Below are 27,224 nucleotides of genomic sequence, written 5' to 3'. Positions count from 1 at the left end.
GTTGTCATTTCCTTCTCCAGGGGATCTTCCCGACCCAGGGATCAAACCCTCTTCTGCATCAGAGGCCTGAGTGGCAGCACCAATTACTGATGCTGTGCTCTGGCCCCCGGTCCAGACTGCCTGGCTCTCCTCCTACTTGGCTGTACAACATCGGGGGAAGTTAACCATTCTTTGTCTGTCCTCCTATACATTCAGATACTGATGGTCCCCATCTCACAAGTTACATGTGAGGATTCAACTGATGAACATATGAAGAGGTGCTTAGAACAGTGGCTGGCACCTCATGCTCCATAAATGTTAGCAATGATGATGATGACGTTCTGACACTAGGAACACAACTCTGAATTGGTTTTCCTGCCCTTGGGGAGCTTGCAGTCAAGCACAAAGAGAAGTAAACACACGATGACGACTCAGAGAGACAAGTGCTCTGCAGCGGGAATGCCAACTTGTGTGCAATACTGGGCAGCTCTAGAGAAGGAAACGGCAACCCACTCCAGTATTCTTGCCTGGGAAATACCATGGACAGAGGAGTCTGATGGGCTATAGTCCATGGGGTGACAAAGAGTCAGACATAACCTAGTGACTGATGACTGAGCATGCACACTGGGCAACTCAGTTTACCTCTCCAAGTTTTCACCCACTTACCTGTAAATTGGGGAGAAGGGAGAGTGGAGGATCTTAGTAGCAGGAACACTGAGGATACAGAGATGAAAATTACGTATGCATACATGCAGCTTCTGTATTTGAAGAGTTCACAGTCACGTGGAGGAGACAGATATTTAAAAATGAGGATGCAGCAATCATAGGCAGCACACAAAGAGCCCAGAGATGCAGGAGAGGCACAAGTCATCTTGATAATTGGTACGATGACTGACATGGTACTGGATGGGACCCTGGATGCTCAGGATATACAATCACACAGCAACCCTATGAGATGGGGGACATTTTAGTCATTCTTTCACCTATGAGTGAATGGAGCCTCAAAGAAGTACAGAGACGTCCAAGGTCACACACCTATGAAGTGACCAATGCATGCACGCGTGCTCTGTCGTTTCTGACTCTTTGTGACCCCATGGACTGTAGCCCGCCAAGCTCCTCTGTCCATGGGATTCCCCAGGCAAGAACACTGGAGAGGATTGCCATTTCCTTTTCCAGAGGATCTTTCTTGCCCAGATGTTGACACTGCGTCTCCTGCACCAGCAGGCAGATTCTTTATCACTGAGCCGCCTGGGAAGCCTGAAGTGACCGATCTCCTCATTGAGTTGTCTGACCCCAGAGCGACTCTTATAACTTGTTATCCTCCTGCCATTCATAAGAGTATATTATGTTAATTCATTTAATCTTACAAACAAGTCTGAGAGGAAGTCAGTAGTCCAGCAGAGAACACTGAGGCTTGGCAAGGAGGAGGACCAGAGAGAAGCAGAAAGGGCTTTGAATGACTTCCTGGATATCACACTGCTGTCACTCAGGGAAGCTTCAGATCCCAGGATCCCAGGCCTGGGTGCTTAGCACAGTTTCCTGGGGAGAAGTCCAGACTTCAGACAGAATGTCTATACAGAGTCCCAGAGGGGCCATATTAAAACCTGAACGTCCCCAGGCACAACCCCTTGGAATACTGTTTTTTAAAAGAAGCCTTTACACTCATCTAGTATACCATTTCTTTTACAAGGGAAAAAAATGAACTGATACCCTAACTGCAGTGCTTTTATGGTTTTTCCCCTCTTAAAATGTACATTTTTGAAACTGGAAACTCCCTCGTATTTTGAAATTAAGCTCAACTGTTGAACCAGGGCATCCGACTTGTTAGCATTTTTAACACTGACATCTTGTGGCCGCTTTGGAAAACTGCAAGACTAAATATGCAGGCGAGAAACCGGTCCCTTTCTCTTTTTCTTTTCTTCCTTCCTTTCTCTTCCTTACTTTTAATTGAAATATAGTTGATGTGCAATATTATGTTAGTTTCAGGTGTACTATATCACGATTTAACATTTTCACGCATTATGTAATGATCACCACCTGTCCCCATACAAAGTCATTACAATATTCTTGACCTTTATGCTGTACATGATATCCTTGTGGCTTATTTCATAACAGGAGGTTTGTAACTTTTACTCCCCAACACCTATTTCACCCACTTCACCATTTCCCTTCCATTCTGGCAACCACCCATTTTTCTCTGTATCTATGAATCTGTTTTCATTTTGTTTTTCAGATTCTACATGTAAGTGGATCATACTGTATTTGTCTTTATCTGACTGATTTCACTTAGCATAATGCCTTCAAGATCATCCAGGAGATTTCAGCATATGTATGAATCTTACAATCCCATGGACGGAAGAGCCTGTATGAATCTTACCCGAGTTACTTCCATTCTCCAAAGGACTTAACTGATTGTGAGACTAATCAGCTTTGGTCCCTGTGGGCTTTGACACTCTGTGGTTCTGTCACTGCCTTTCTTTAGGAGAAGGAAAAAAAAAAGGCATCTCATTATCTTCATTGGAACTTGCTTTGAAATGTTTACTGAAGGCTTAAATTATTTCTCATGTAGTTTCCAGTTAACACCTTTTGCCTTATTTTTCTAATGGCATGATTGTGGTTTTCTCTTTCACTTATAAGAGTTCTTTACATATTTTAATTTTTTTTTGCCATGCGGTGGGTGGGATCTTAGTTCCCCCACCAGGGATTGAACCTACAACATCTGCACTGGAAGCACAGAGTCTTAACCACTGCATTCAAGCACATTATATTTACTGTGCACTTTATTTCTGTTGTTATTATGTGCTCGCTTCGGCAGCACATATATTTCTGTTGTTATTACATCAGCTCCACCTCAGATCCTCAGGCATTAGATCCTGGAAGTTGGGGAGCCCTGTCCCAATCCATCCCTTTCTCTCCACCTTCCCTGACACTGCCTCAGTTCAGAGCCTCATCTCTCCCCAAGGACCCCTTCACTCCCTGCTGCTTCCTTAATAATCTTTCTAAAGCAAAATCATGCCACTTTCCTCCTTAAACCCTTTGAACCCCATCACCATCCAAATAAAATTCAAATAACTTGATACATGCAGCCACGAAAGATTCAACAACCTGCACAGTTTTTTCTGCCTATCACTGGGCACCAACCAGACAAAACACACTCCAGCCACTCTGAGGTCGGGTCCTCCAGGCTCCCTGCTGGGCCAGACTCCACTCTGAATTTCTGGGCTAGGGCCAGGCTTCATTCATTACTAAAGCTCTACAGGTGAATCCAGTGCACAGCCAAGGGCAGTAACTCCTCCTATTGTACTGCAATAGACAGGGTAATGACTGCCTCCTGGAAAACAGTCAAGCCACGTTGGCTTGAAGCTGCATTTATTTAAAATGCATTTATATAACCTGTGACTTACTTTCCGCCTCTGGGCACACAGCTGTTACTTGGTATCCGCGAGGACAGTTCCAGTGCCCCCACCGACACCAAAATCCTAGGACGCTCAAGTTCCTTAAGCCAGCTTACCTATCTGCAGGTTCTGCATCCACAGATTCAACCACCCGCATATCATAAACATAGTATCAATGCTACACGTTGGGCGGTTGGTTGAATTTGCAGATTCGAAACTGCAGATAGGGAGGGCTGACGGGATTTTTATGCTAACCAGTCATAACCTTCATCTTAATCTCTTGGGTTGGGCATCTCTTCAACCCATTATAGCACCTTACACATCACAGGTACTCGGTACTCCACAAAGAATGAGTAGTAGATGGACAAACACATGGAAAGATATATATTCATTTTGTCTGATGACATGAATGCCACAACTAATATGCTGGTTTCAAAGATAAGGCAGAAATAAGGAGATTCTGCAATACGAAAATCACTACAAAATACAGAACTGGTCAAATAGAGATCTTGATTTCCCTAAGCCAAAAGAAGACACAGAAATACGAGAGGGAAAATATTTAATGTAAGGCCACAACAGTCCACAGCTACCCACTTTTTATTTCTTACTACACTGTGCAGGGTTGGGATAAAGAGAGTGGAGCCAGAAATTCAGTAAAGTTCTGATAACTTTATTGCAAAGACATAGCTTTAAAAAGTAACACAGCCCTCGTAGAAGCTGCTGCTACAGAGGATCTAAATATAGGAAGCTGAGTCTTCAGAATTTGCTCATCAACAAAGGAATGTCATCCAGTAACCTTCAAATGCAATTTCTGAGCTATTGCCCACGGCAATTTTTTTCCTGTGTCCTACACCTACACTGTTAATTCAATAGTCTGAATAGAGTCTTTGTTTTAATACAATGTTCGGAGAGTTCTATGCCTTTCTTAAGAATAGCCTGAGGCATGCAAGGTTGATTTCCCATAAAGCTACATTGGAAGTGCGCACTGAGGCATGCAGGCATGCACATCAGGTGTGTTTCTGGCCCCTGGGTCCGAAACCTGCTCTCTCACTTGCTCCAGGGCTCGGGTGTCCTCTGCCGGAGGCTTGGGCAGGTCCAACATGGTGGACAAGTCCTTCCTGGGAGCTCCAGTCACCAACATCCAGTGGTTCTTTGGCTTTTCAACTCTGTGTGAATCCAGATAGGTGTGAGCAGCGACCTCTGCTTCCTTTCCAAAATAGGTTCTGGGGCAGGAAAGAATTAACACAGGTTGGAAATGGAATTGCAACCCTCAACAAGCTGTTAAGTTCATCTCAAAACCCCTAGTTCAGCAGAGTGCTATATAAAGCCCTTGCAGGGAAGGAGTTTCTCTAAAATAGGATGTTTTTGCCAGCAAGACTCACCAGGTTTGGGCATGGACAAGGTGTATAGGACCCCATGATAGCTAAAAATCCTCTATGGGGAAGAACTTGCATACTAGAAAGGGTTCTAAGGGAAGTTTTCACACCATCAAAGTTCTGGGTGGTAATATTTTTTCGACATCAAAGGACTTTTGTGCGTGGCCATCCTCTTTAAATTGAACTTCTTTGCCTATATTCACAGCCTCCCCCCTCCGGCATGGCATTTTGCTGTACCCTGCTGTACAGTACCTTAGGAAAAGATGCCGGTGGGCCGCCAGCCCGCGATTCGTGTGGCAGTGAGTGAGAAGAATCTTTGTGTTTGCCTTTAAAGATAAAGAAAGTGTGTTATTTGAATTATGAATCAAGGCTTTCAGTTTCAAAAAGGCAAGACTTTGGAAATATTGTGTATAAATATATATATAATATTTATATATAGTATCTATATATAGCAGATATGAAAATCACTACCAAATAATGGAATAAATAACATGAAGATTACCAGTAGTTATTTATATATTATATACATATATAATACTGTATACTATATATAGTATATATGCTATATATATAGTAGTTACATGCCAGTGCACATACTCAGTCGCTTCAGTCATATCCGACTCTTTGTGACCCTATGAACTGTAGCCCTCTGTCCATGGGATTCTCCAGGCAAGAATACCGGAATGGGTTTCCCTCCTTTCCAGCCCAGGGATCAAACCTGCGTTTCCTGTGTGTCTTGCATTTAAGGCGGATACTTTACCACTGAGCCACCAGGGAAGCCCAGTAGTTTTATAGATATATATATCAACTGATAATCTTCATATTATTTTTGTACTTTTCTGACTTTTCATAAATGAACATATATTGTTTATAATATATAAACAAAATAGACATTATTTCAAAATCATATATATACACACGTGTGTGTGTGTGTGTGTGTGTGTGTGTATGTGTTAGTCACTTAGTCGTGTCTGACTCTTTGTGACCCCACGAACTGTAGCCCGCCAGGCTTCCCTGTCCATGGAATTCTCCAGGCAAGAATACTGGAGTGGATTGCCATGCCCTTCTCCAGATGATCTTCCCAACCCAGGGATTGAACCCTGGGTCAATCTGCATCGCAGGCAGATTCTTTACCACTTAAGCTAGGTAAGTAGAATAGGAAAAAGGAGTCCAGATGGAAGTGGTTAAAAGACAGAGGGAAAAGAACAAAATAGAACAAATGAAGAACAAATGAAAAATAGAACAAATGAAGGTCTGAGGACTGGAGTGAGGACCTCAGGTAAAACAAACAACCCTCCTGGCTAGCTCAATTTACATAGGGCAGTCACAGGGGAGGAGAAAAGAACATACAGAAAGAGGAGCCAAACGTGACCTTGGGAATTCTCTTCTCTTCAAGTCTTTTTGGGTCAACCCGCCCTCACACCTCAAGGATATATTTTCCTTTGCTTTCTAAGTAAAATTGAATTGTAACACGGAACTGTAACGCTGGCCTGTCTGTCGCTTCAAATTTTTGCTGCAGCGAGACAGACCAAGGCAATTACACACTCTCCCAGCATATATGGTGCCGTGACTAGGATTTAACCTGGCTCAAACAATTTCTGCTCGGCCCCCACGAGGCAGAAGCCAAGCACAGCAGAAGCTCCTGCGTTGGAAGCTGAATGTGAAGAAAACCCAGCACAGGGGAAGTGACAAGAGGCTCAGCGTGCTGGAAACCAGGACATCAAAAACAAACTCAGCAGAACGCTCATGCGGCTCAGCCTCAGATTCCAGGAGACCTCTGGATGGTGTAGGAAGTCCTCGCCCCTATCGCTCATGCGGCTCAGCCTCAGATTCCAGGAGACCTCTGGTTGGTGTAGGAAGTCCTCGCCCCTATCGCTGGAAGGACATTTGGCTAACAAAATCTTAATTCCTATACAATCTCTCATTTCTTGTTTCCTCAAACCCCTCCGTGAATGGGCGAGTGGCAGTGGGTGCCCCAGGGTGTCCCAAAGGCTCTACTATCTGCTGTACCTTAGTAGCTATTGCCCAAGTGGGTGGGGGTTCTTGTGTCCTTAATCTTCTTTGTGCCAAGGATCAGGCCAAAGAAAACTGTGGCACAGGTCAGGTATTTAGCAGATTTTCCAGCAGGTTATGAAGGGGATTCCTTGGCACATTTTTCTCACTGCTTTTTCCTCCCATCCTTCAGCTCCTCTCTCCATCTATGCCACTGCTTACAAAGTATTGGGCAGGTCATCATCTTTCCATTCCTGAAAGTTGTGTTTGAAACCATTTACCTAACACTGGGACTCAAACCCATGTGGCAGGGATTCTATGCTATGCTTAGTCACTCAGTCATATCTGACTGGGACTTGAGTACGGCCAAAACCCACGGTGCCTGGTTTTATGACCTAATGAAGCACAGGCTCTTGATGTCTCATTGCAAAAAATTCAGTGAGAGACACAGCAATAGGTGAGAGGTGGATTTGTTTGGATTTAGATGTGGGCCTTTGCAGAGGGCAAGTGCAGAGGCCATGGAATGTGGTGTGGTTAGTTTTCTCGAGCTGGGTGATTTCATATGCTAATGAGTGGGATGATCATTCCAACAGTTGTGGAACCACCCACTCCTCGGTCTTTTGACAGTGCCTTGGAACTGTCCTGGTACCTCTGGGTGTGTCATTTAGCTTACAGACTGAGGATCAAGGTTTAGTTGAATTTGACTTGTCATCTTTGATCCATTTTATTTTAATCACTTTATGTTATGCCCTTGGGCTATGTCATTTTTTCAAAAGTTGTACCCTACCTCCTTCCCTCCTGTTTCATGCTCTTTTCCTGAGCCCTGTCCAGGCCCACAATGTTGCCTCTGCAATCTCCTGGAGGGACAACCAGAAAACAGCTGGCCTTTGGGAGAGAAATGCTGTATGAGATCCAATCTCTCTAGATATTCAGGCCTTCATCTTCCTTGTTTCCTACAACATGCCCAACAACATGCAATTCAGGTTCTAAACTTTCTGGCAGAGAGGAGATATAATGTCTCCCATGCTAAGGCACAAGTAGTCAAGAAAAAGGTCACTTACCTGGGAGTTCAGATTACACACAGGTCCAGGAGAATGTCCTCTGACTGAATACAAGGAATCCTCCAGTTGCCCTCCCCCACGACTCGAAAACAACTGCAAGCTTTCCTGGGGTGAATTGGGTATAGAATCTGGATACCCAACTATGGTCTAATTGCCCAGCCCTTATATGAAATCTTGAAGGCACAGGATGATTCAATCCCACTGATGTGGGGAACTCCTTAAAAGAAAGCAGAGGCTACCCTAAAACAAGCTTTAACTCAAGCACTTGCCTTGAGGTTGCCAGACCCAGAAAAAGCATTCCAACTTTATGTCCAAAAAAGAAGGAATAGCCCTGGGAGTGTTAACTCAAAGGTTGGGACCTGAGCCCTAGCCTGTAGCTTACTCATCCAAGAGGCTCAACCCAACCACCTGAGGCTGGCCTCCTTGCCTTTGAAAGTTTGCAGCTATTGCAATCCTGATAGAAGATGCTTTAAAACTCCCTTATGGGGACATATTAACTATTTTTACCAGCCACCAAGTGAAACAACTCCTAAATGGGAGAGGCCATTTATGGATGCCTGATCAAAGAATCCTTAGATATCAAGTAATGCTGATGGAAAATCCAGGCCTGACTATATCCCCTTGTGAGGTTCTTAACCCTGCCACCCTCCTGCCTGCCCCCGAGGGCTCTCTCCCCTTTCAGTCTTGCCTAGAAACTTTGGACCACTGGACAAAACCCCAAGAGGGATTGTCAGAAGATCCACTGACCAATGCTGAAGAAATCTGGTACACTGATGGAAGCAGCTTTGTCTTGGATGGAAAAAGAGCTGGATATGCAGTAGTCTCCAAGTTTGAGACCACAGAGGCTAAATCTTTGCCACCAGGTACTTCAGCCCAATTAGCTGAGCTCATAGCCCTGACTTGAGCTTTAAAACTGGGAAAAGGAAAAAGAGTAGCCATTTACACTGACTCCAAGAATGCCTTTCTGGTGCTACATGCACATGCTGCTATTTGGAAAGAAAGAGGCCACTTGACCACCCGAGGGTCCCCAATCAAATATGGTGATGAAATCCTTAGACTCTTGGAGGCAGTCCATCTGCCCACTGAGGTTTCAGTCTCCCACTTTAAAGGACACCAAAAAGGGAGCACAGAAGTGGCACGAGGGAACCAAGCAGCCGATCAGGCACCTAAGAGAGCAGCATTACAGAACCATGACCTAATAGGGGTTGCCACCCTAGTTCCACAGACTAATTTGCCAGAAACACCTTCATATACTGAAGGCGAGACTCTTAAAGCCAAGAGTGAGGGCTTTCAAGATCATGTGGGGTGGTGGTTCCAAAAGGAGGGACTCCTTTTTCTCCCTGGGAACTGCCAATGGAAGTTGGTTAACTCCTTACATGCCACCACTCATTTAGGGGGGAAGATTCTCCAAAGATTACTAGAAAGGTCCTTCAGAGGAGCAGGCCTCCAAACGACCATAAGGCAAGTGATCTCCTCCTGTCCCACTTGCCAATTAAACAACTCCCAAGGAGCTCAAAGACCCCAGCTGGCCCAGTCTGTCCAATGACATGGGACCTACCTGGGAGGGGACTGGCTGATGGACTTCACCCAGTTGCCAGTTTCTCAAAGGTAAAAATACTTATTAGTCATGATAGATACATTCATAGGATGGATTGAAGGCTTTCCCATCTGGACGGAGAAGGCTGAGGAGGTAGTAAAAAAACTGCTCCATGAAATCATTCTGAGATTTAGTCTGCCCTGGTCATTACAAAGTGACAATGAGACATCATTTACTTATAAGGTCACCCAAGGGGTCTCTAAAGCATTGGGCATTACTTATTATCTCCATTGTACCTGGAGGCCTCAGTCTTCAGGAAAAGTAGAAAGAGCCAACCAATTCTTAAAATCAGCGATAAAAAAGATAACCCAGGATACCTTCCTGGGATGGAAGGAGGCTTTATCAATAGCTCTCCTCTGCACCCGTATAGCCCTTAAGGAACAGGCTGGTCTTACTCCTTATGAGATGCTATATGAGAGATCTTTGTTTATGTCAATGACCTCTTCCTCAATCCAGAGGCTCAGTCCCTCCAGTTTTATACCATGGCCATTGGGCAATTCCAACAGGATATACGCTTGTGGGGTGTCAACCAGGACCCAAAAGATTCTAAGGAGTCACCACTATATGCTCCAGGGACTCAAGTCTGAATTAAAGTCTGGAAAGATGGATCCCCAAAGGCTCAACTCCAGCCCACATGGAAGGGCCCCTACCCTGTAATATTTTCTACCCCCACAGCAGTAAAGGTACCATGACTCCTGGATTCAGTACTCATGAATCAAGCCATGGAAGGAAACAGGACACTCAATACATCTGTGGGCCCCTGATAGATCTCAGATACCTCTTCAGGACTGCAAACGAGTGACATTCTAATGAACACCCCCAAAATTAAGTTTCTGGGGATAAGATTTCTCAGGATAGCGCTAAAGAGCCAATACAGCTTGGCAGGGGTTGTATTCCAAAGCAGACAGGAGATAGAACTCCTGATCCCTAAACAAGGAGGGGCTTGAGCCATCTTGAATGAGATGTGTTGTTTCTGGGTAAATACCTCCAGCTAAGTTAAAAGAAAGTCTCACAGTCCTCAAGAAAAACATTCAGATCCTACAGGATCTCAAAGAATGAGCTAGAGAGTTAGGATGGCTACAATTTCTCTTTGGGGGATCCTTCTTGTGGTGATGGGGAATTTGGAGTTGGCTAATGCCCCTACTAATCCCTGTCATCACCATATTGATGCTATTTATGATTGCTCCATGTATTATCAATTGTCTAACCCATTTTGTCTCTGCCCAGGTCAACAAGCTATAACATGTAGTGCCAGTTCAACAAGGATACATAAAACTACAGCTGACCATGGAAAATATCACTCACCCTTAGATGGACACCGCTATAAGGACTCTGAGGCTTGAGACTAGCAAGAGAGGGAGGCCCAATGCCCCTTGCCATCCCAGTTCAGCAGGAAGTAGCCAGAGAGGCGTCAACACCCCTATTTCCAAAGAATTGGGCCTCCCATCTCTTGGGGGGCAATGTTAGGTAGTTAGAATAGGAAAAAAGAGACCAGAATGGCAGTGGCTGAAAGACAAACAAGGGAAAAGCCCACAAAAATAGAACAAAGGAAGGTCTGAGGACTGGAGTGAGAACCTCAGGTAAAACAAACAGCCCTCCTGGCTAGCTCAATTTACATAGGGCAAGCCTGGGGGAGGAGAAAGAAACATAAAAAGAGGAGTCAAACGTGATCAGTGATCGGGGGACTTCACTTCTCTTTGAGTCTTTTGGTCAACCCGCCCTCACGCCTCAAGGATGTATTTTGCTTTGATTTCTAAATAAAACTGAGCTGTAACACGGAGCTGTAACACTGGTCTGTCCATCGCTTCAAATTTTTGCTACAGCAAGACAGAACTGAGTAAATTACACGCTCCCCCAAGATAGATATAGATATAGATATAGATATAGATATAGAGAGAGTGAGCGAGCGAGAGAGATGGAATAACCTAGAAGTCAAACCTTTATAGATTAGTAAATACATTATTATAAAAACATATATGATGGAACATTATATGATCATTTAAAGTCAATTTGGAGGTGATCCTTGACAATTGGAAATAGGGTCAGTGGTGTTTTTAAGTGGAAAAAATAAGAATATTCCTGATGTCCTAATTTTTTAAAAACATTAAAATTAAATTTTTAGAAAACATAGACATGGAAAAAGAAAAGATAACAGTGGCTCTCTCTGGAAGGTGGAACTACTGGTAATTTTCTTATTATTTTTTGTCCTTTTCTGAGTTCCCATAAGTGAACATACATTGTTTATAATCAGAAAACAAAAGACATATTATTTCAAAATCCTGACTCATGTAAGCTAAAGGCAGTGTGAGATGAGAGAAAGCAGCTCTGACACCCAGGAGCTGGGCTGGCACCCCCAGCTATGCCTTAGTGTTCCCTTGTGGAATATAATCAATTTCACACAATGCCCACATCAGACAAGGCCATGCTGTGACCACAATGGGTCAAGGCAGAAAGAAGACCACTGTGTAACTGTGTCTGAACACAGCAAAACCTTGAGCATTGTCCAAACCACAAAATACCAAATGTCCTTCTCTGCCAGAGAACAGGAGTGACCGCAGCTTCCTTACTCAGGACAGCTTTGGCCGGGTGCTGGCCTGCCCTCTATAGATAAGATGTGCTGAGACACACCTGCTTCCTGACGGCACCCAACCAAACTTCCTGAGACCCTCCCTAAACTCTTCCACCACAGCCCCAGTTTTGTAGCTTGTCCTTCCTGACAGTCTTTTACTGAGACACCCCACCATTTCCTGTGATGTGTGTTCTCCATCACTGAGACAAGAAATAAAGCTGACTCATTCAACCCCAGGTGCTCCTGACTGAAGGGCACTGACATGTGGATGGCAGCTGGACAGGTATGAAGTGTTCCATTTTGCAGAGGTGTCTGAGTAAGGCTCGAAGACCTGCCTCGGGCGGTGGCTTGAGTTAGCAATGGAGAAACAAGCTCCTGGTGCCTGACAACCTGTCTAACCTAACAACAGCAACAGAACCACCACCACCATTAAATTAACAACAATGAACACTCGGGAGTGCCCTCTGAGCCAGGCACTTTTCTTTTTTTTAATTTTTATTGGAGTATAAACTCCAGGAGGTAGTGAAGGACAAGAAAGCCTGGCATGCTGCAATCCATGGGCTGGCAAAGAGTCAGACATGACTTAGAGACTGGACAACAACATAGTTGATTTACAAACAATATTGCACTAGTTTCAGGTGCAAGTAAAGCGAATCAGTTCAATATAATATATATATATCCACTCTTCTTTTCTTGCATCTTTAAAATAATTTGTCCATGCTACGCAACATGTGGGATCTTAGTTTGTCGACCAGGGAAGTCTCTTTCTTTGTACTTTTCTAATAAGCATGGTAAATGTACTAACCGTTTAATCCTCATAAAACCTGATAAGTTGAACATCATCATATGTCCTCATTTTATAGATACTGAAGCTGAGATACTGATAGTTTAAACTGTGGCGATGAGAGGCAATTTCAAGTAGAACGAAGCTTGGCAAAGGCCAGCAGAAATCTGTTAAGCATGCATCATTGTGGACCACGTCTACATTCTCCATGCTGGGAGAAAGACCCTTGCAGGGACTTGCCTGGTGGTCTACTGGCTAAGACTCTGCACTCTTAGTCCAGGGGGCTCCTGTTCGATCCCTGGTCAGGGAACTAGATCCCACATTTCACAGCTAAGATCTGATGCAGGGAAATAAATATTTAAAAAAAAGAAAGAAAAAAGACCCTTGCAAACCTGGGTCCAGCAATGGAGCTTCAGAGAGAAGCCCACTGCATTGGGTAGATCCAGAGTGGCTGGTAACTGGAAATCCCTGGATGGCCAGCTCTTTAAGTTCTTCCTGGCTATAAGTCTGTAGTCTCCCAATAACCTCTAATGACCCCTCGGTCTTCATCTGCCTGATGCTGCATGAGCAAATAGCACAGCCTCTGGTACTCAAAACAGCTCTGCACCTCTGCACCTGCCTCCCCATCCAGAACTATGCTGCCATCTGCAGGGCCCAGACTTCTAAGAAAACAATCAGCCTTGTGCTAACCTGTGCGGCTGCCCTGCCCTGTCCTTCACTCCTCTAGATTACCTAGGCTCTTTAGAAGTGAGGACTTAGTGAGCTCCTGGTGGCCTAGTGGTTAGGATTCCACGCTTTCACTGCCGTGACCCAAGTCCAATCCCTGTTCAGGGAACTAAGATCCTATAAGCCATGCAGCCAATCAAAAAAAAAAAAAAAGATTTTTCAGCTACAACACCAAATGCATAATCCATTAAGAATAAAATGGATAAATCTATCTGACTTAGTAAAAATGAGGACTTGACAGAGGCCTGAAACAAAGCAGCAGCAGCATCTTTACAGTGTCAGGGGAGTGGTTCTCAGCCTCATCTCAGGGGCAGGGCCTGGGCCTCCGCATTTTTACGAAGCTGTGTGGGTGACTCTATGTGCGGTCAGCATGGAGAAGCACTGAGGCAGGATGCTGCCACTGGGGAAAACATTACTCCCCAAACTTGAGTAGGAATGAAAGCAAGGGACTGCCCTGGTGGTCCAGTGGCTAAGACTCTGTGCTTCCCATTTGAGTCAGCTCTAATGAGGTGGATGAACCTAGAGCCTGTTATACAGAGTGAAGTAAGTCAGAAGGAGAAAGACAAATATCTGATATTAACACACATATATGGAATCTAGAAAGATGATACTGATGATCCTGCTTGTAGGGCAGCAAAGGACGCACAGACCAAGAGAACAGACTTGTGGACACAGTGGGGGAAGGAGAGGGTGGGCTGATGTGTGAGAGTAGTATTGAAACATATACATTACCATATGTAAAACAGATAGCCAATGGAAAGTGGCTGCATGACACAGGGAGCTCAAACCCCGTGCTCTATGACAACCTAGAGGGGTGGGATGGGGTGGGGGGTGGGAGGGAGGTTTAAGAGTGAGGGGACATATGTATACCTATGGCTGATTCATGCTGATGTATGGTGGAAACCACCACAATACTGTAAAGTAATTATCTTCTAATTTAAATAAAAAAAAAACAGACTGTGCTTCCACTGAAGGGGGCGCAGGTTCAATCTCTGGTCAGGGAACTATTAATAAGATCCCACTGCCACGCAGTGCAGCAAAAAATAGTTTTTTAATAAAAAAAATAAATCATATATTTTTTAAAGAAATGAAAGAGAGACAGAGTGAAAGTTCATGAGGCACAGGAGCCATCAGAGCCCCGACAAGCCTCCATCTTACACACAGGAATGCTTTGCAGCCACTTCACAGCACTGGCACACACAGCTGTGCTCACCGGGACGGGGGAGCCCTCGTACTCCAGGCGAAGCTGGGGATCGGGGAAGGCAGCCTGCCAGCAGTTCAGGTAGGAATCCTCATGCGTCAGGGACACCTCCTGGAGCCAGGACCTCTTGGATGACTTCAGAAGGGTCCTGTGGTCACTTGATAAATATAACTGAAAAGGACAGCAAGCAGATGTTTTCTATCACAACTATGCGAGCAGCAGTTCACTAGCTGGATGGCCAGTGTGTTCAAAAAATGAAAGTGTTAGTCACTCAGCCGTGTTCAACTCTGTGCTACTCCATGGGCTGTAGCCTGCCAGGCTCCTCTGCCCATGGGGTTCTCCAGGCAAAAATACTGGAGTGGGTTGCCATTCCCTTCTCCAGGGATCTTCCCAACCCAGGGATTGAACCTGGGTCTCTTAATCTGGCAGGCCGATTCGTTACCATCTGAGCCACCAGGGAAGGCCAGTGTGTTCAAAAGCAGTTTTCCAAAGCCCTGCTCTTACTGATCGTATGAGGGCACTCAACTTTATTTTGAAAAGGCCGTCTCAAGAGGCTGAGACCACTCACCCTTGCATCACCTCCAACTGCCTTCCCTTTCTTTGAATACCAAACCCAGCCTCCTTCTCCTTCTGTACTCCTCCTCTTGTTCAGGGCATTGGGTTTGGATCAGTATTTTATTCACTATGAATAATGTTGCATGAAATGTACTGCGTGAAGTGAATGCTCTTAAAACCAACACCAGCACAGATGATACTCATATGTAAGCCTCCAAGGGGGACTCAGCCCCTCTGGAATTGATGTCCACACTTGGGACTTCTGTCAGCTCTCTGGCTGACTTTTCAACTTTGCAGCACCCCATTTTGCTGAAAAGTCCATAAAGTTAGTTCCTGGTCAGCTGTTTACCAATACACCTTCCACCCTGCCCCTAGCAGTTGTTTCTGCATATTTTGATCACTGTTCATTAAACATCTCTTCTATGCAAAGCTGTGGCATGAAGCACTCTGGGGAAGGTGGAAATGAGTTACTGCCCTCTAGAAGTTTCCTGACTAACAAGAGAGAGGATTGAAATGGGAGCATCTGTAAGGTATGGTATCCAGCAGGGATGCCAAGAGCTACAGGAGCGGACAGGTGGGAACACTTGCTCTCCCAGGGGCTCAGGAAAGACTCCAAATAGGAGGTGATGTTTTGCCAGAGAGCCAGAGGGGATGAGCATGGGCCAGGACAGAGGGGATATATTGTTGTTCAGTCGCTCAGTTGTGTCTGACTCTTCTATGACCTCATAGGCTGCAGCAAGCCGGGCTCCTCTGTCCATGGGATTTCCCAGACAAGAATACTAGAGTGGGTGGCCATTTCCTTTGCCAGAGGATCTTCCCAACCCAGGGATGGAACCCTCGTCCCCTACATTGACAGGCAGATTCTTTACCATTGAGCCACCAGTGAAGCCCCAAGGACATATTACAGAGGGGCTTAAATGCCAGTCAACAGCAGCACTTAATGCAGAGGGCAGCTGGGAGGTGGGAAGAGAGAGCACTATGGACTTTTCATTGGAGATGGGAGGTGAGAAGAGCTGACCTTTTAAAGGATCAACCTGATAGCATCCTGTCAGTATGGAATAAAGTCAGGATAGACTGAAGGGGTCAAGGTATGGGGAAGTGGCATTGGCAATGCAAAGAAGGACCAGACTGCATTATGAAGGAAGAGCCACAGGACCTAACAACTGGCGCTGTATGTGGGTGGGAAAGAAAGATAGGTCCAAGATGTACTGTGGCTTCAGCCTGGCTGATGGGGAGGATGGCCATGCCATTCCGAGCTAATGGAAAATAATATACATCTCAAGCCACAAACATTGCTTTCTTCATATAAAGAAAAATATCAATACAATCAGGAACAAATCTAGATGGCCACCATCACCAGATTTTTCATAAATACCCTGAAAGGGCTTGCTAATTAAAAGATGAAAAATAGAAATAAGAGGTATGAGAACTTGGGATGAGATAAAATTGTTATAATTTGAACATGAGGTGACTGTATACCTAGAAGTCACAAGAGAAGCAACTAGAATTAATGAGTAAGTGATTTCATCAAAGATGAGTAGAAAAAAGTCAATGTTTTTCTTCTATTTTTTACTGCAACTGTCAAAAGGACCTGCCTTAACAGCTTCCAAAATAGAAGATATCAAATAATAACCTTGATGAGATCAGTGTCAGATCTATGGGAAGGAGAGCACAAAACTTTACTGAGATGTAGAAAGGAATAATTGGATAGGGACTTCCCTGGTGGTCCAGTGGTTAAGAGTCTTTGCTCACACTGCAGGGTGTACAGGTTTGATTCCAGTTTGGGTAAGATCCCACATGCCTCACAATGTGGCCAACAAAAAAAGACAAAGAAACAAAGAAAGAAAAGAATAATTGAAGAAACAGATATCTCAGAGGACAAATAAAGCTACTAAACAGGTGAATGCACTTGATTTTACAATGTCAGTCAAAACACCAAGTGATTCCCCCCACTACAGGGGCAGAGGGACTTTAAAAAATTGTTACTACATTTAACTGAAAGATTAATTCCTAACATAATTCAAAGAAGTATCATGAGAAGGAATTAGCCCTACAAGTCCTCAAGGTTGTATTATAAAACTACAGTTGGGAAATTAAAAAAATAGACAACTTCAGTTCAACAGTCCCAAATAGGAAGCTCAGAAACAGTCATATGTAATAATGTATGCAGCATGCTTCAGTGAAGAAAGGGATAATTACTCAAGAAATAACACAGATACAACCAACAAGTCATTTGGGGGAAATTTAGATGTTCACATTAAGCCCTTGATCAAAATAAATCCCAAGTGGATGAAAGAATAAACTTAAGCAATACTTTAAGTTCAGACATCTAAAAATTAATACAAGTTACTCTTTTTATCACATCTTTGGAACAGACTTCAAAGGCTCTGAGCCATGGAAGGAATTACAAAGAAAAGCACTGATAGGTTTGACTCAAACATAGATTAGAACAGCTACAATTTAAAAGCCAAGCAACAAAAGAGAGGAAATACTAGTAACACACGTGACACATTTTTATCATCTGTGAAAGAGCAGATATTAAAGCCCAAGGCAATGAACAGGCAAAAAGAGTAGATGATTTATAGGAAAGAGAAAGAGAGATGAGATGGAAGGGGGAGGTAGGAAAAGAAGTAGCAGGAAAAGAAAGAGAAAGGGAAAAGAAAAGAATAAAATAATATCTAAATGTTGTAGTGCTTGTGATCTTCCCTATATTTTAAGATTTTCCCTTTATAAAGTAAGTCAAAATGTTAGTAGGGTTCCTCTCTCAATAAAACAGTGATGATTTACTGTCCTTTCTCTGATGAGATATTTCCTCTAATTTTCACATTTAAAATCAGGCTGCACACAGGGAAGTTTATGAAAAAGGAAGCTTGAGAAAAGAATTTTATGCATGGTCAGGATTGACTAAGATTAGATTGAATTTAATTATATCAATGAATTTTATTATTAAAAGTAAACTAATACAAAAAAATTCAGCTGTGCATTATGGGTAGACTTAGATATTGTCATACTGAGTAAAGTCAGACAGAGAAGGAGAAATATCATATGATATCACTTATAGGCAGAATCTAAAAAGAAATGGTACAAATGAACTTATTTACAAAACAGACTCACAAACTTAGACAATGAACTTATGGTTGCTGGGGGAGGTGAGGTGGGGGAAAGGATGGGGGAAAGGGATAGTTAAGAGAGTTTGGGATGGACGTGCACACGCTGCCGTATTTAAAATGGATAACCAATAAGCCCCTACTGTATAGCTCAGGGAGCTCCACTCAATGTTATGTGGCAACCTGGATGGGAGGGGAGTTTAGGGGAGAGAGGATACATGTTTATATGTGTCTGAGTCCCTCTGACCATCACCTGACCATCACCTGATTGTTAATTAACTATACTCCAATATGAAGCAAAAAGTTAAAATAAAATCAGGCTGCAGCTTACCATCTATGGTGTTTCAGAGTGTAACTGCCAGCATTAATTTCTTAGTACAAAATAATTTAGTATAAAAACATTTCTTAGTACAAAAATAATGATGATGATGATGATGCCACATCAAACAATAAAGGAATCTTTGAATCAATGAAAAAATGTTACATTAACACCAGCTCTGCCATTTAGTAGCCATGTGACTTGGAACAAAAGCAATTAATTTGCTGTGCCTCAGTTTTCCCATTAGTAAAACTGTGGTAAAATAGTCCCTATTTTTAAAGACTTGTTGGGAGGAATAAATGAATTAATATATGTGAAGCACTACACATGTAGTAAGGTATAACTGGAAAAGACTTTGATGCTGGGAAAGATGATTGAAGGCAGGAGGAGAAGAGAGTGACAGAGGATGAGATGGTTGGATGGCATCACCAACTCAATGGAAATTAATTTGAGCAAACTCCCGGAGATAGTGAAAGACAGGGAAGCCTGGTGTGCTGCAGTTCATGAGGTCACAAAGAGTCGGACATGACTTAGTGACTAAACAACAACAACAACATGGTATAATAACCTCCATTTTTATAGACAAGATGCAAAAATGTTAAATAAGTTACCCAAATTCCCATCCCATAGGATTCTCAGCTGGAATTCATATTTGTCTGAATCTCCAAGGTGGAGGTTAAGATCAAAGACTTGTGCTCCCTGATTTATGCAAATATGTTAGCATGGGTGACATTAAACAGCTGTCAGGGCCTCTCACCTTCTGAGATGGCCTACATTCTGTCTATGGAGTATGTATCTCCCTGAAAAAACCTTTTTTCACTAAAAAAAAAAAAGCTGTCAGATTATTATTATATAACCTGATCATTTAACTTGTAAGTGGAGGTGGTATGAGTTTTTGCTTTTTACCAGATGCATTGCAAAAAAGGTTTTTTCCCCCTTACTCGTTAGCTTTTAAGGATGTATTTTTGTAATCCATGAGGTTGGAAGGAAAAAACTGGCCCAAAACTGCCTTGGAAAAGCTGCAGTCTGATAATATAATGAGACCAGAGATGGAGCCCATACCTGTAGAGTTCTCTGTCCACTTCAGTAAGTAGCCAGTAGTCCACCCGGAAACAAAAGTGACTGGTCCCAGTAGACCTGCAACATGATGACTCACCATTCTGTCGTCAAATCCTCCTGTTATCCCGAGGCGGAAGTTCTGTCCGTATCTGAGGACTTGACCGATGACCTCTCCAGCTGCACTGTCGGTGGAGAATGAATATAATATCAATTCTCTGTATTAGGATCATTCTACTGCTCTATTTTTTTGTGTATGCAGTTTTGTTTATAATTTTCTTACAGCCCCATGGACTCTCTATATACCATGTTGTCGTTCAGTCGCTAAGTCGTGCGATCCCATAGACAGCAGAGACCAGTGTGCTATCTATGGGATTTTCCAGGAATACAGAATACTGAGTGGGTTGTCATTTCCTTTTCCAGGGGATCTTCCCAACCCAGAGACCAAATCAGGTGGTGCTAATGGTAAAGAATCTGCCTGCCTGTGCAGGAGATGCAAGAGACTTGGGTTCAATCCCTAGGTAATGGAAGAGTCCCTGGAATAGGAAAATGGCAACCTGCTCCAGTATTCTTGCCTGTGAAATTCCATGGACCAAGAAGCCTGGCAGGCTACAGCCTATGGGGTCCCAAAGAGTTGAACAGGACTGAGATGATGCCTACTCGTGTACAGTAATGAAATAAGTCACTAACTAAAAGGTCTTTTCTTTTGACCTTCAAATCTTGCTGGCACCTTATTCACCACCTTCCAACACAGTCAGGACACAGAACGTTCCCACTCTGTGAGCCTAGGATGGACTGAGCACATCATACTGTCCTGCTGCTGCTGCTGCTGCTAAGTCACTTCAGTCGTGTCCGACTCTGTGTGACCCCATAGACGGCAGCCCACCAGGCTCCTCCATCCCTGGGATTCTCTAGGCAAGAACACTGGAGTGGGTTGCCATTTCCTTCTCCAGTGCAGGAAAGTGAAAAGTGAGAGTGAAGTCGCTCAGTCGTGTCCAACTCTTCACATACTGTCCTACACTAATGAATTGGCCCAAGTTCACTGACATCTTTTTTTAACTGAAGTACAATTGATATATAATGTTGCATTTAGTTTTAAGTATATACAACATAATTCAACATTTATATACATCATGAGATGATCACCATGATAAATCTAGTTACCACCTGATGCCATTTAAAATTATTATGATATTACTGATTATATTCCCTCATCTATACAAGACATTTCCAAACACTGACATCTTTAGAGAAAAGCAAGGTAACAAATTTGCAGACATTTGGTATACTCTTCCCTCTTAATCTTCCAAGAAACAGAAATTGTGATCAATTTTTAGTTGTTTTAACATAAATAGTCTGCATTCAAAAAAAAAAATCTAAAGACTTAAAGGACTGACTATATCCCTATCATATAAACTTGCTATCATTAGTAACAAACTGAAAGCAATAACTTTTGATTGTTATTATGTATTTATTCTCCAAGGACTTAAATGCTCATCTACAATAATTCAAGCACATTTTAAGTGGATAATTAATTTTAAAAGAGCAAATCTCTGTGTACTATCTTACATTTAACTATATATTTCTGATGCAGAAATAGCATAGCAACATTAAAAATAATGAAAGTACTTGGGTGAGCTCAAAAGCATTAGGAAATGATATTAGGAAAACCCCACTTGGCTTCTCAAGCAGAATCTGAATTTTATTCCCTGGAACAATACTCTCAAATGGAGCATCTGGAACTGAACTCAAATTACCCATTATCCTGATGTTTATGTGAAGGAATTGTAAAGATCCCTTGACAATCATTCTCAAGATAAGAAAATAGGATGAGAATCACAGAGAATGTTCATATAACCTCTGACTCCAATCAGCAGTGCTCTCATTCCAGAAGATCCTTAAGCTGCAAGTGAAAAGATATTTCTGATGCAAAGGAGCCTATTATACAATTCAAGTTTCTTTACCACAAAATAGTAAAAGTGTTTCTGCCAACTGGGATCTTGATTTGAGCTGCGCTTAGGCCACAGGGCACCTCTAATTCATTGCTCAGATGGGCTTTAATCTCATCTGGAGTCATACACAGGCTGAGGTCCCCACGCAGAAACAGATCAGCCTCTGTCTCAGGATGTTCGGGACTCACAAGCATCACTTTGTCACCGTAGTGAATGTATCCGTCTTCAGATATGGAAAGCTGCATCTGCGATTGAAATAGGAATTTTTCAAATAAACCATGCAATTCCTTCTGCCACCGCAGATGTACCCCATTTTATTTTATTAATTTTTGGCTGCACCCCAATTTTTGGTGGCATGTGGGATATAGTTCCCTGATCAGAGATGGAACCCATGCCCCCTGCATTGGAAAGCAGAGTCTTAACCACTGGACCACTGGGAAAGTCCCTACCCTATTTTAATAAGGAATGGACTTGAATTTCCTCAGATCCTTATTCTTTCTTTTCGTGCCACCAATCTGCTCCCAATTTGCCAAACTGAAGCCCCTGATAATCCCAAATGAAGTAAAATAAAGCTCATGAGAAATCACATGGATTGATTCCGTTACTATTCCATTACATTCCTTGAAAATATCTTGAGCACCAACAAAAGGGCATTTTACTTATGAATGCATCAACCTATTCACTTCTTAATTTGGAGAGGCTTCCCTGGTAGCACAGTTGGTAAAGAGTCTGCCTGCAATGCAGGAGACCCAGGTTCGATCCCTGGGTTGAAAAGACCCCCTGGAGAAGGAAATGACAACCCATTCCAGTATTCTTACCTGGAAAATCCTATGGACAGAGGAGCCTGGCAGGCCACAGTCCATGGGGTCACAAGAGTCCGACATGACTAATTTGGAAAATATAGATAAACGTAATTATAGTAAACTTCTCACGTTTCTAAAATCTTGCTTTTGTTGTTTAGTCGCTCAGTCATATGTGACTCTTTTGCCGCCACATGAACTGTAGCCCTCCAGGCTCCTCTGTTCATGGGATTTCTCAAGTAAGAATACTGAAGTGGGTTGCCATTTCCTTCTCCAGAACTTCCTGATCAAGGGATCAAACCCAGGCCTCCTGCATTGGCAGGCGAATTCTTTACCGCTAAGCCACCAAGGAAGCTCTTATAAAATCTTAGGGGATTTTAAATATTGTGATTATTTAAAGATAAAAATGGGAATTTTCCAAATGATCACTCACTTATGGAATATTTGCTTGCTTAACATATTCCCACACTTAATTTGATAAAGTTTTGAAAATTTTGTTTGAATTTACAGTTACCGGTCTCAAAAGATTCTCTTTTAGTCTTCTGTTTCTCTGTATGAGAAGTTGTCCCTTATCCCTCTTTGCTAAGAAGTCTTTCATGATCTCCTGGTTAAAGAGAAAAATGAATGAAATCCAAACAATCAACAAGAGTCCTGAATAATACACACATTTAGAGCTTTTAGGTCACAAGAACATTAAGTTGAAAAAGTAAAATTTTAGAATGAAAAAAGAAATGTGAGAATAACAGGAGTGGTAGACTTTTCAGCATTACACTTTAGTATTACTTTTTATTTCATTTGGAATGTTTAGAAAAACAAGAAAGACATGAAAAAGAATAATCACCTGTAATTACTTCAACCAGTGACAAACATGAGTAACATTTGAAGGTCATATGCTCCCCCTTCTGAGGTCTCTGCTAGTTCTATGATGATGAACACTAGATGTCCTCCCTGATGGCCCAGGGTCTAGTTAAGATCATGGAGAAATTCAGGGCAATGAGTATAAGATCAGTAAAAGGGATGCTACCGGGAGCCTTAGGAGGTGATGTGTGATGGGGATGGGAGCAGTAATTTTGCTCAGGGTCTGCCTTCTCACCTGGACTGAAGCTTCCAGTCTGTAGGTCTCTAAGGAACAGAGGGAAATTAGTGGGGCTTTGGACGAATGGAGAGACACAGACAGGGATGTTGAGAGTTTGGGAGATCTAGAGATGCAGTGAACCTAGAGTCTGTCATACACAGTGAAGTAAGTCAGAGAAAGAAAAACATCATATATTAACGTATACATATGGAATCTAGAAAAATGGTACTGGTACTGATAAACCTATTTGCAGGGCAGGAATAGAGATGTAGACATAAAAAGTGGACTTGTGAACACAGTGGGGGTGTGGAAGGGAAGGGTGGGATGAATCGAGAAAGTAGCTGACGTAGATACACTATCACGTGTGAAATAGAGAGCTAGTGGGAGGTGGTTGTACTGAACAGGGAGCTCAGCTCCTTGCTCTGTGATGACCTGGGTGGGGGAGCCGGGGAGGGAACGGGGAGATGGGAGGGAAGTCCAAGAGGGAGGGGACATATACGTATATATACATATAGCTGATTCACTTTGTAGTACAGGAGAAACTGTACGTGGACCTCATAGACTGTAGCAGGAGGCTGCAGAGGCTGACATCACAGTGACCGACCACCACCACCAACACAATGCTTTGCTGTGTTATGTTGGTTTCTGCTGTACAACAGTGTGATTCAGCTCTAAGCACCTGTATGTCCCCTCCCTCTTGGACCCCCCCCCCGCCCTCCCCACTCCCATCCCACCCCTCTAGGTCGTCATAGAGCACCCAGCTGAGCTCCCTGTGCTATATAGACGCTTCCCGCTAGCTTTCCGTTTTACACATGGAAGTTAGACTCCAATAAAAATAAATGTTAAAAGCTAAAGAGAGAGAGAGTAGAAAGGCGTGAACTTGTGGGACAGCCTGTGAGATTCTCAGGGAGTTCATAGGGAGATGGGGTTTTAGGGACATTGGATGTGAGCTGGGTGAGAAAGGAGGCTTAGGATGCTCAAAGAAGGGGCTGGAACTTGGGCCAGGTGTGGGAGTCCCCGGGCCATGGGTGGGCTGTGGCGGGCCACACCCTTCGTACCTCCTCCAGGTAGACGTCCTCATTCCAGTTGCCAATCCGGACTCGTGGACCGTACAGGTTCTGCGCCATCGTCCCCAGCTCTCCCACCAACAAGCTTCGGGCACAGCGCCCTTGTTAGCTTCCTCGTCGCTATGACGACCCAGCGCCCAGCGATTGGCCAAGGGCTGGGACCCTGCTAGCCAATAAGTGAGTCGCGCTGGGCTGAGCGCTGCCGCACCCCAGGGTCTGTCACCCACCCCCCACCCCCAAGCTCATTCCGCCTCACTTCCATCCTTAGGTTTATCTTGAGTTAAATGGTTAAACAGGAGAGAGAGAAGACTCGAGGTTACAGACCCCGTTTTGTCGTAAATGCTCTCAAACTTTTTTTTCTTTTGGAATCTAAAAGAAACTGATTTTAAGGAGGTATCCCTTGGTTTGGGGGGGGGGGGGCGCGCAGCAAAGAGGAGTTTTGAAATGGAAGCCGAGCTTGCTTGCAGTCTGTTTTTATAATCAGCAAGCAGCCATTTCACCATAAATCATAAAACAAAACAGACTTGATGTAGAGATTTGGAAACCAAAATAACATAGAAAAAAGGAGGAAGGGACAATTACTCACAATTTTCACATCTTCCAGAGTAAGAAATATATCATATTAGCCTATTCGTGGATTTGTTTCTGAGGTGGTTCTTATTTTCACAGGCTTTACAGCATTCCTTCTCCTTCCCCCAGGTACCAGGTGCAAGAAGAAGTCAATGATTTGCAATAACTGTTGATAAAACCGGAATATACTACAGCCAGTATTTTTACACAAAATATAATTTTTGTAAGTAGGAGGGGGAAGCAATTGCAGGACTCCCTGGGACCTGATGCTAATCGAATGCATTCAGTAATTCATCTTTATTTACTGTCTACTAAGACAGGACAAAAGACACAGGGATCTTTTTTCTCTTCAGCAACCCCAGACTAAAAAAGAAAAGAATATATGGGGGGATAAAATGACTTCTGAGGAATGAAATGAATGCAGTTAGAGATGTGCCAATGGTCAGAAAGAGAAAAACAAATATTGTATATTAATGCATATATGTGGAATCTAGAAAAATGATATAGATGAACCTATTTGCAGGGCAGGAATAGCGATGCAGACATAAAGAACAGACATGTGGACAAGGTGGGATGGGGGAAGGAGTGGGTGCGATGAACCGGGAGATTAGCACTGACATATATACACACTACCATATATAAAATAGATAATTAGTGGAAAGCTGCTGTATTGCTCAGTGCTCTGTGAAGGCCTAGAGGGGTGAGATGGGGATGGAAAGGAAGTCCAAGGGGGAGGGGATACATGTATACACAGAGCTGATTCACTTCGTTGTAGAGCGAAACTAACACAACATTGTGAAGCAATTATACTCCAATATGTTTTTTAAAGATATAACATGAAGGGCCGTAGTAGCCTAAAGAAAAGATTCTTTTCTGCCTTGGGAGATGGTGAGAATGAGAGTCAGGCTCTATGGGTGGTGACTGAAGGAAGGGGGACTTTGGAGATGAACTTGGATTTGAGCTGGCAGGTTGCAGCCTGGGATACAAACGGGAATCCATGAGCTTTGTGAATACAGCATCACATGCTAGGATCCTTTGAAAGGATAAGTGGGACAAAGAAGGTAAGTCAGACATCATACCACTAACTGCACTTGATAAATCAAGGAACTGAGACTCAAAAATGCTATGGCTTATCCAAGTTTAAACTGCTAACAGTGGCTCAAAGCAAGGACTTAACTCAGATTTTCTGAATCCAAAGTCCATGTTTTCTCTTTGTCTACAAATTTCTTGTAAAATTGGGAGTATGATAAGGCTACTTAATAAATTCATATGACTTATAAAGTGTCTAATGATTCAGTTATTTGCTTAACTCAAGACAGCTTCCACCTGTTTTCTTTGTGCTATTATGATCGAATACAGCATAATTTTCTATTTTACAGGCTCAGCAGTACAGTTACATACATGTTGCTTTATGCGATTGCTTCTTAGTCAGGATTTCAAATGTTCAATTATACTCTTTTGTAAATTACATACATAATTATCTTTGTGTGTCTGCTCACTCGTTCAGTCGTGTCTGACTCTTTGAGAGCCCATGGATTGTAGCCCACCAAGTTCTTCTGTCCATGGATTTTTCCAGGCAAGAATACTGGAGCAGGTTGCCATTTCCTCCTGCAGGGGATCTTCCTGACCCAGGGATTGAAACTGTGTCTCTTGCATCTCCTCCTGTATTGACAGGCAGATTCTTTACCACTGTGCCACCTGGGAAGCCCATGATTATCTTTACTGGTGCTCTTTATTTTTTCAAGTGTATACCAATTACAGCCTGGTATTATGTGATTTCAACCTGAAGAATCTCTGTTGGGATTTCTTATAAAGCAAAATTTCTTTTCTCTAAGGCTATATTCACTTCTCTTTCTTCTTTTTTCTCTCTGTTCTTCAAACTGCATAAAATTTCTATTGATTTATCTTCAACTTTATTCTTGCCTGGAGAAGTCCATGGACAGAGCCTGGCAGGCTACAGTCCATGGGGCCGCAAAGAGTGGACATCTCTGAGCAGCTAACACTTTCACTTTGGGCTTCCCTGGTGGCTCAGACAGTAAATCA

The 27,224-nt window shown here is 43.1% G+C and overlaps 1 protein-coding gene across 1 annotated transcript; it reads right to left on the bottom strand.

The window, feature by feature from the left end:
* Nucleotides 1-3,552: 3,552 nt before the first annotated feature.
* On the bottom strand, nt 3,553-24,671 carry CFAP161 (cilia and flagella associated protein 161). Its single transcript, XM_065906052.1, has 8 exons — nt 24,603-24,671; nt 22,984-23,073; nt 21,682-21,914; nt 19,818-19,902; nt 14,693-14,851; nt 5,003-5,076; nt 4,426-4,597; nt 3,553-3,591 (listed from the first exon to the last, which is right to left on the bottom strand). The coding sequence occupies exons 1-8, from the start codon at nt 24,669-24,671 to the stop codon at nt 3,553-3,555; spliced, it is 921 nt and encodes a 306-aa protein (XP_065762124.1).
* Nucleotides 24,672-27,224: the final 2,553 nt, after the last annotated feature.

Source organism: Muntiacus reevesi, chromosome 15 (genome assembly GCF_963930625.1).
Source record: "Muntiacus reevesi chromosome 15, mMunRee1.1, whole genome shotgun sequence".
Lineage (NCBI taxonomy): Eukaryota > Metazoa > Chordata > Mammalia > Artiodactyla > Cervidae > Muntiacus > Muntiacus reevesi.
The sequence above is the reverse complement of the archived record's forward strand: the minus strand, read 5'-3'. Positions and strand labels throughout refer to the sequence as shown.

What these genes read in the sequence shown, in the direction of transcription:
- CFAP161 (XM_065906052.1), bottom strand. Translation starts at nt 24,671, where the DNA reads ATGGCGCAGAACCTGTACGGTCCACGAGTCCGGATTGGCAACTGGAAT. An exon ending in AGGACGTCTACCTGGAGGAG is followed by an intron (nt 23,074 to 24,602) that starts GTACGAAGGGTG and finishes CTCTTTAACCAG; the next exon opens with GAGATCATGAAAGACTTCTT. An exon ending in ACGAGGGCTCCCCCGTCCCG is followed by an intron (nt 5,077 to 14,692) that starts GTGAGCACAGCT and finishes TTATCTTTAAAG; the next exon opens with GCAAACACAAAGATTCTTCT.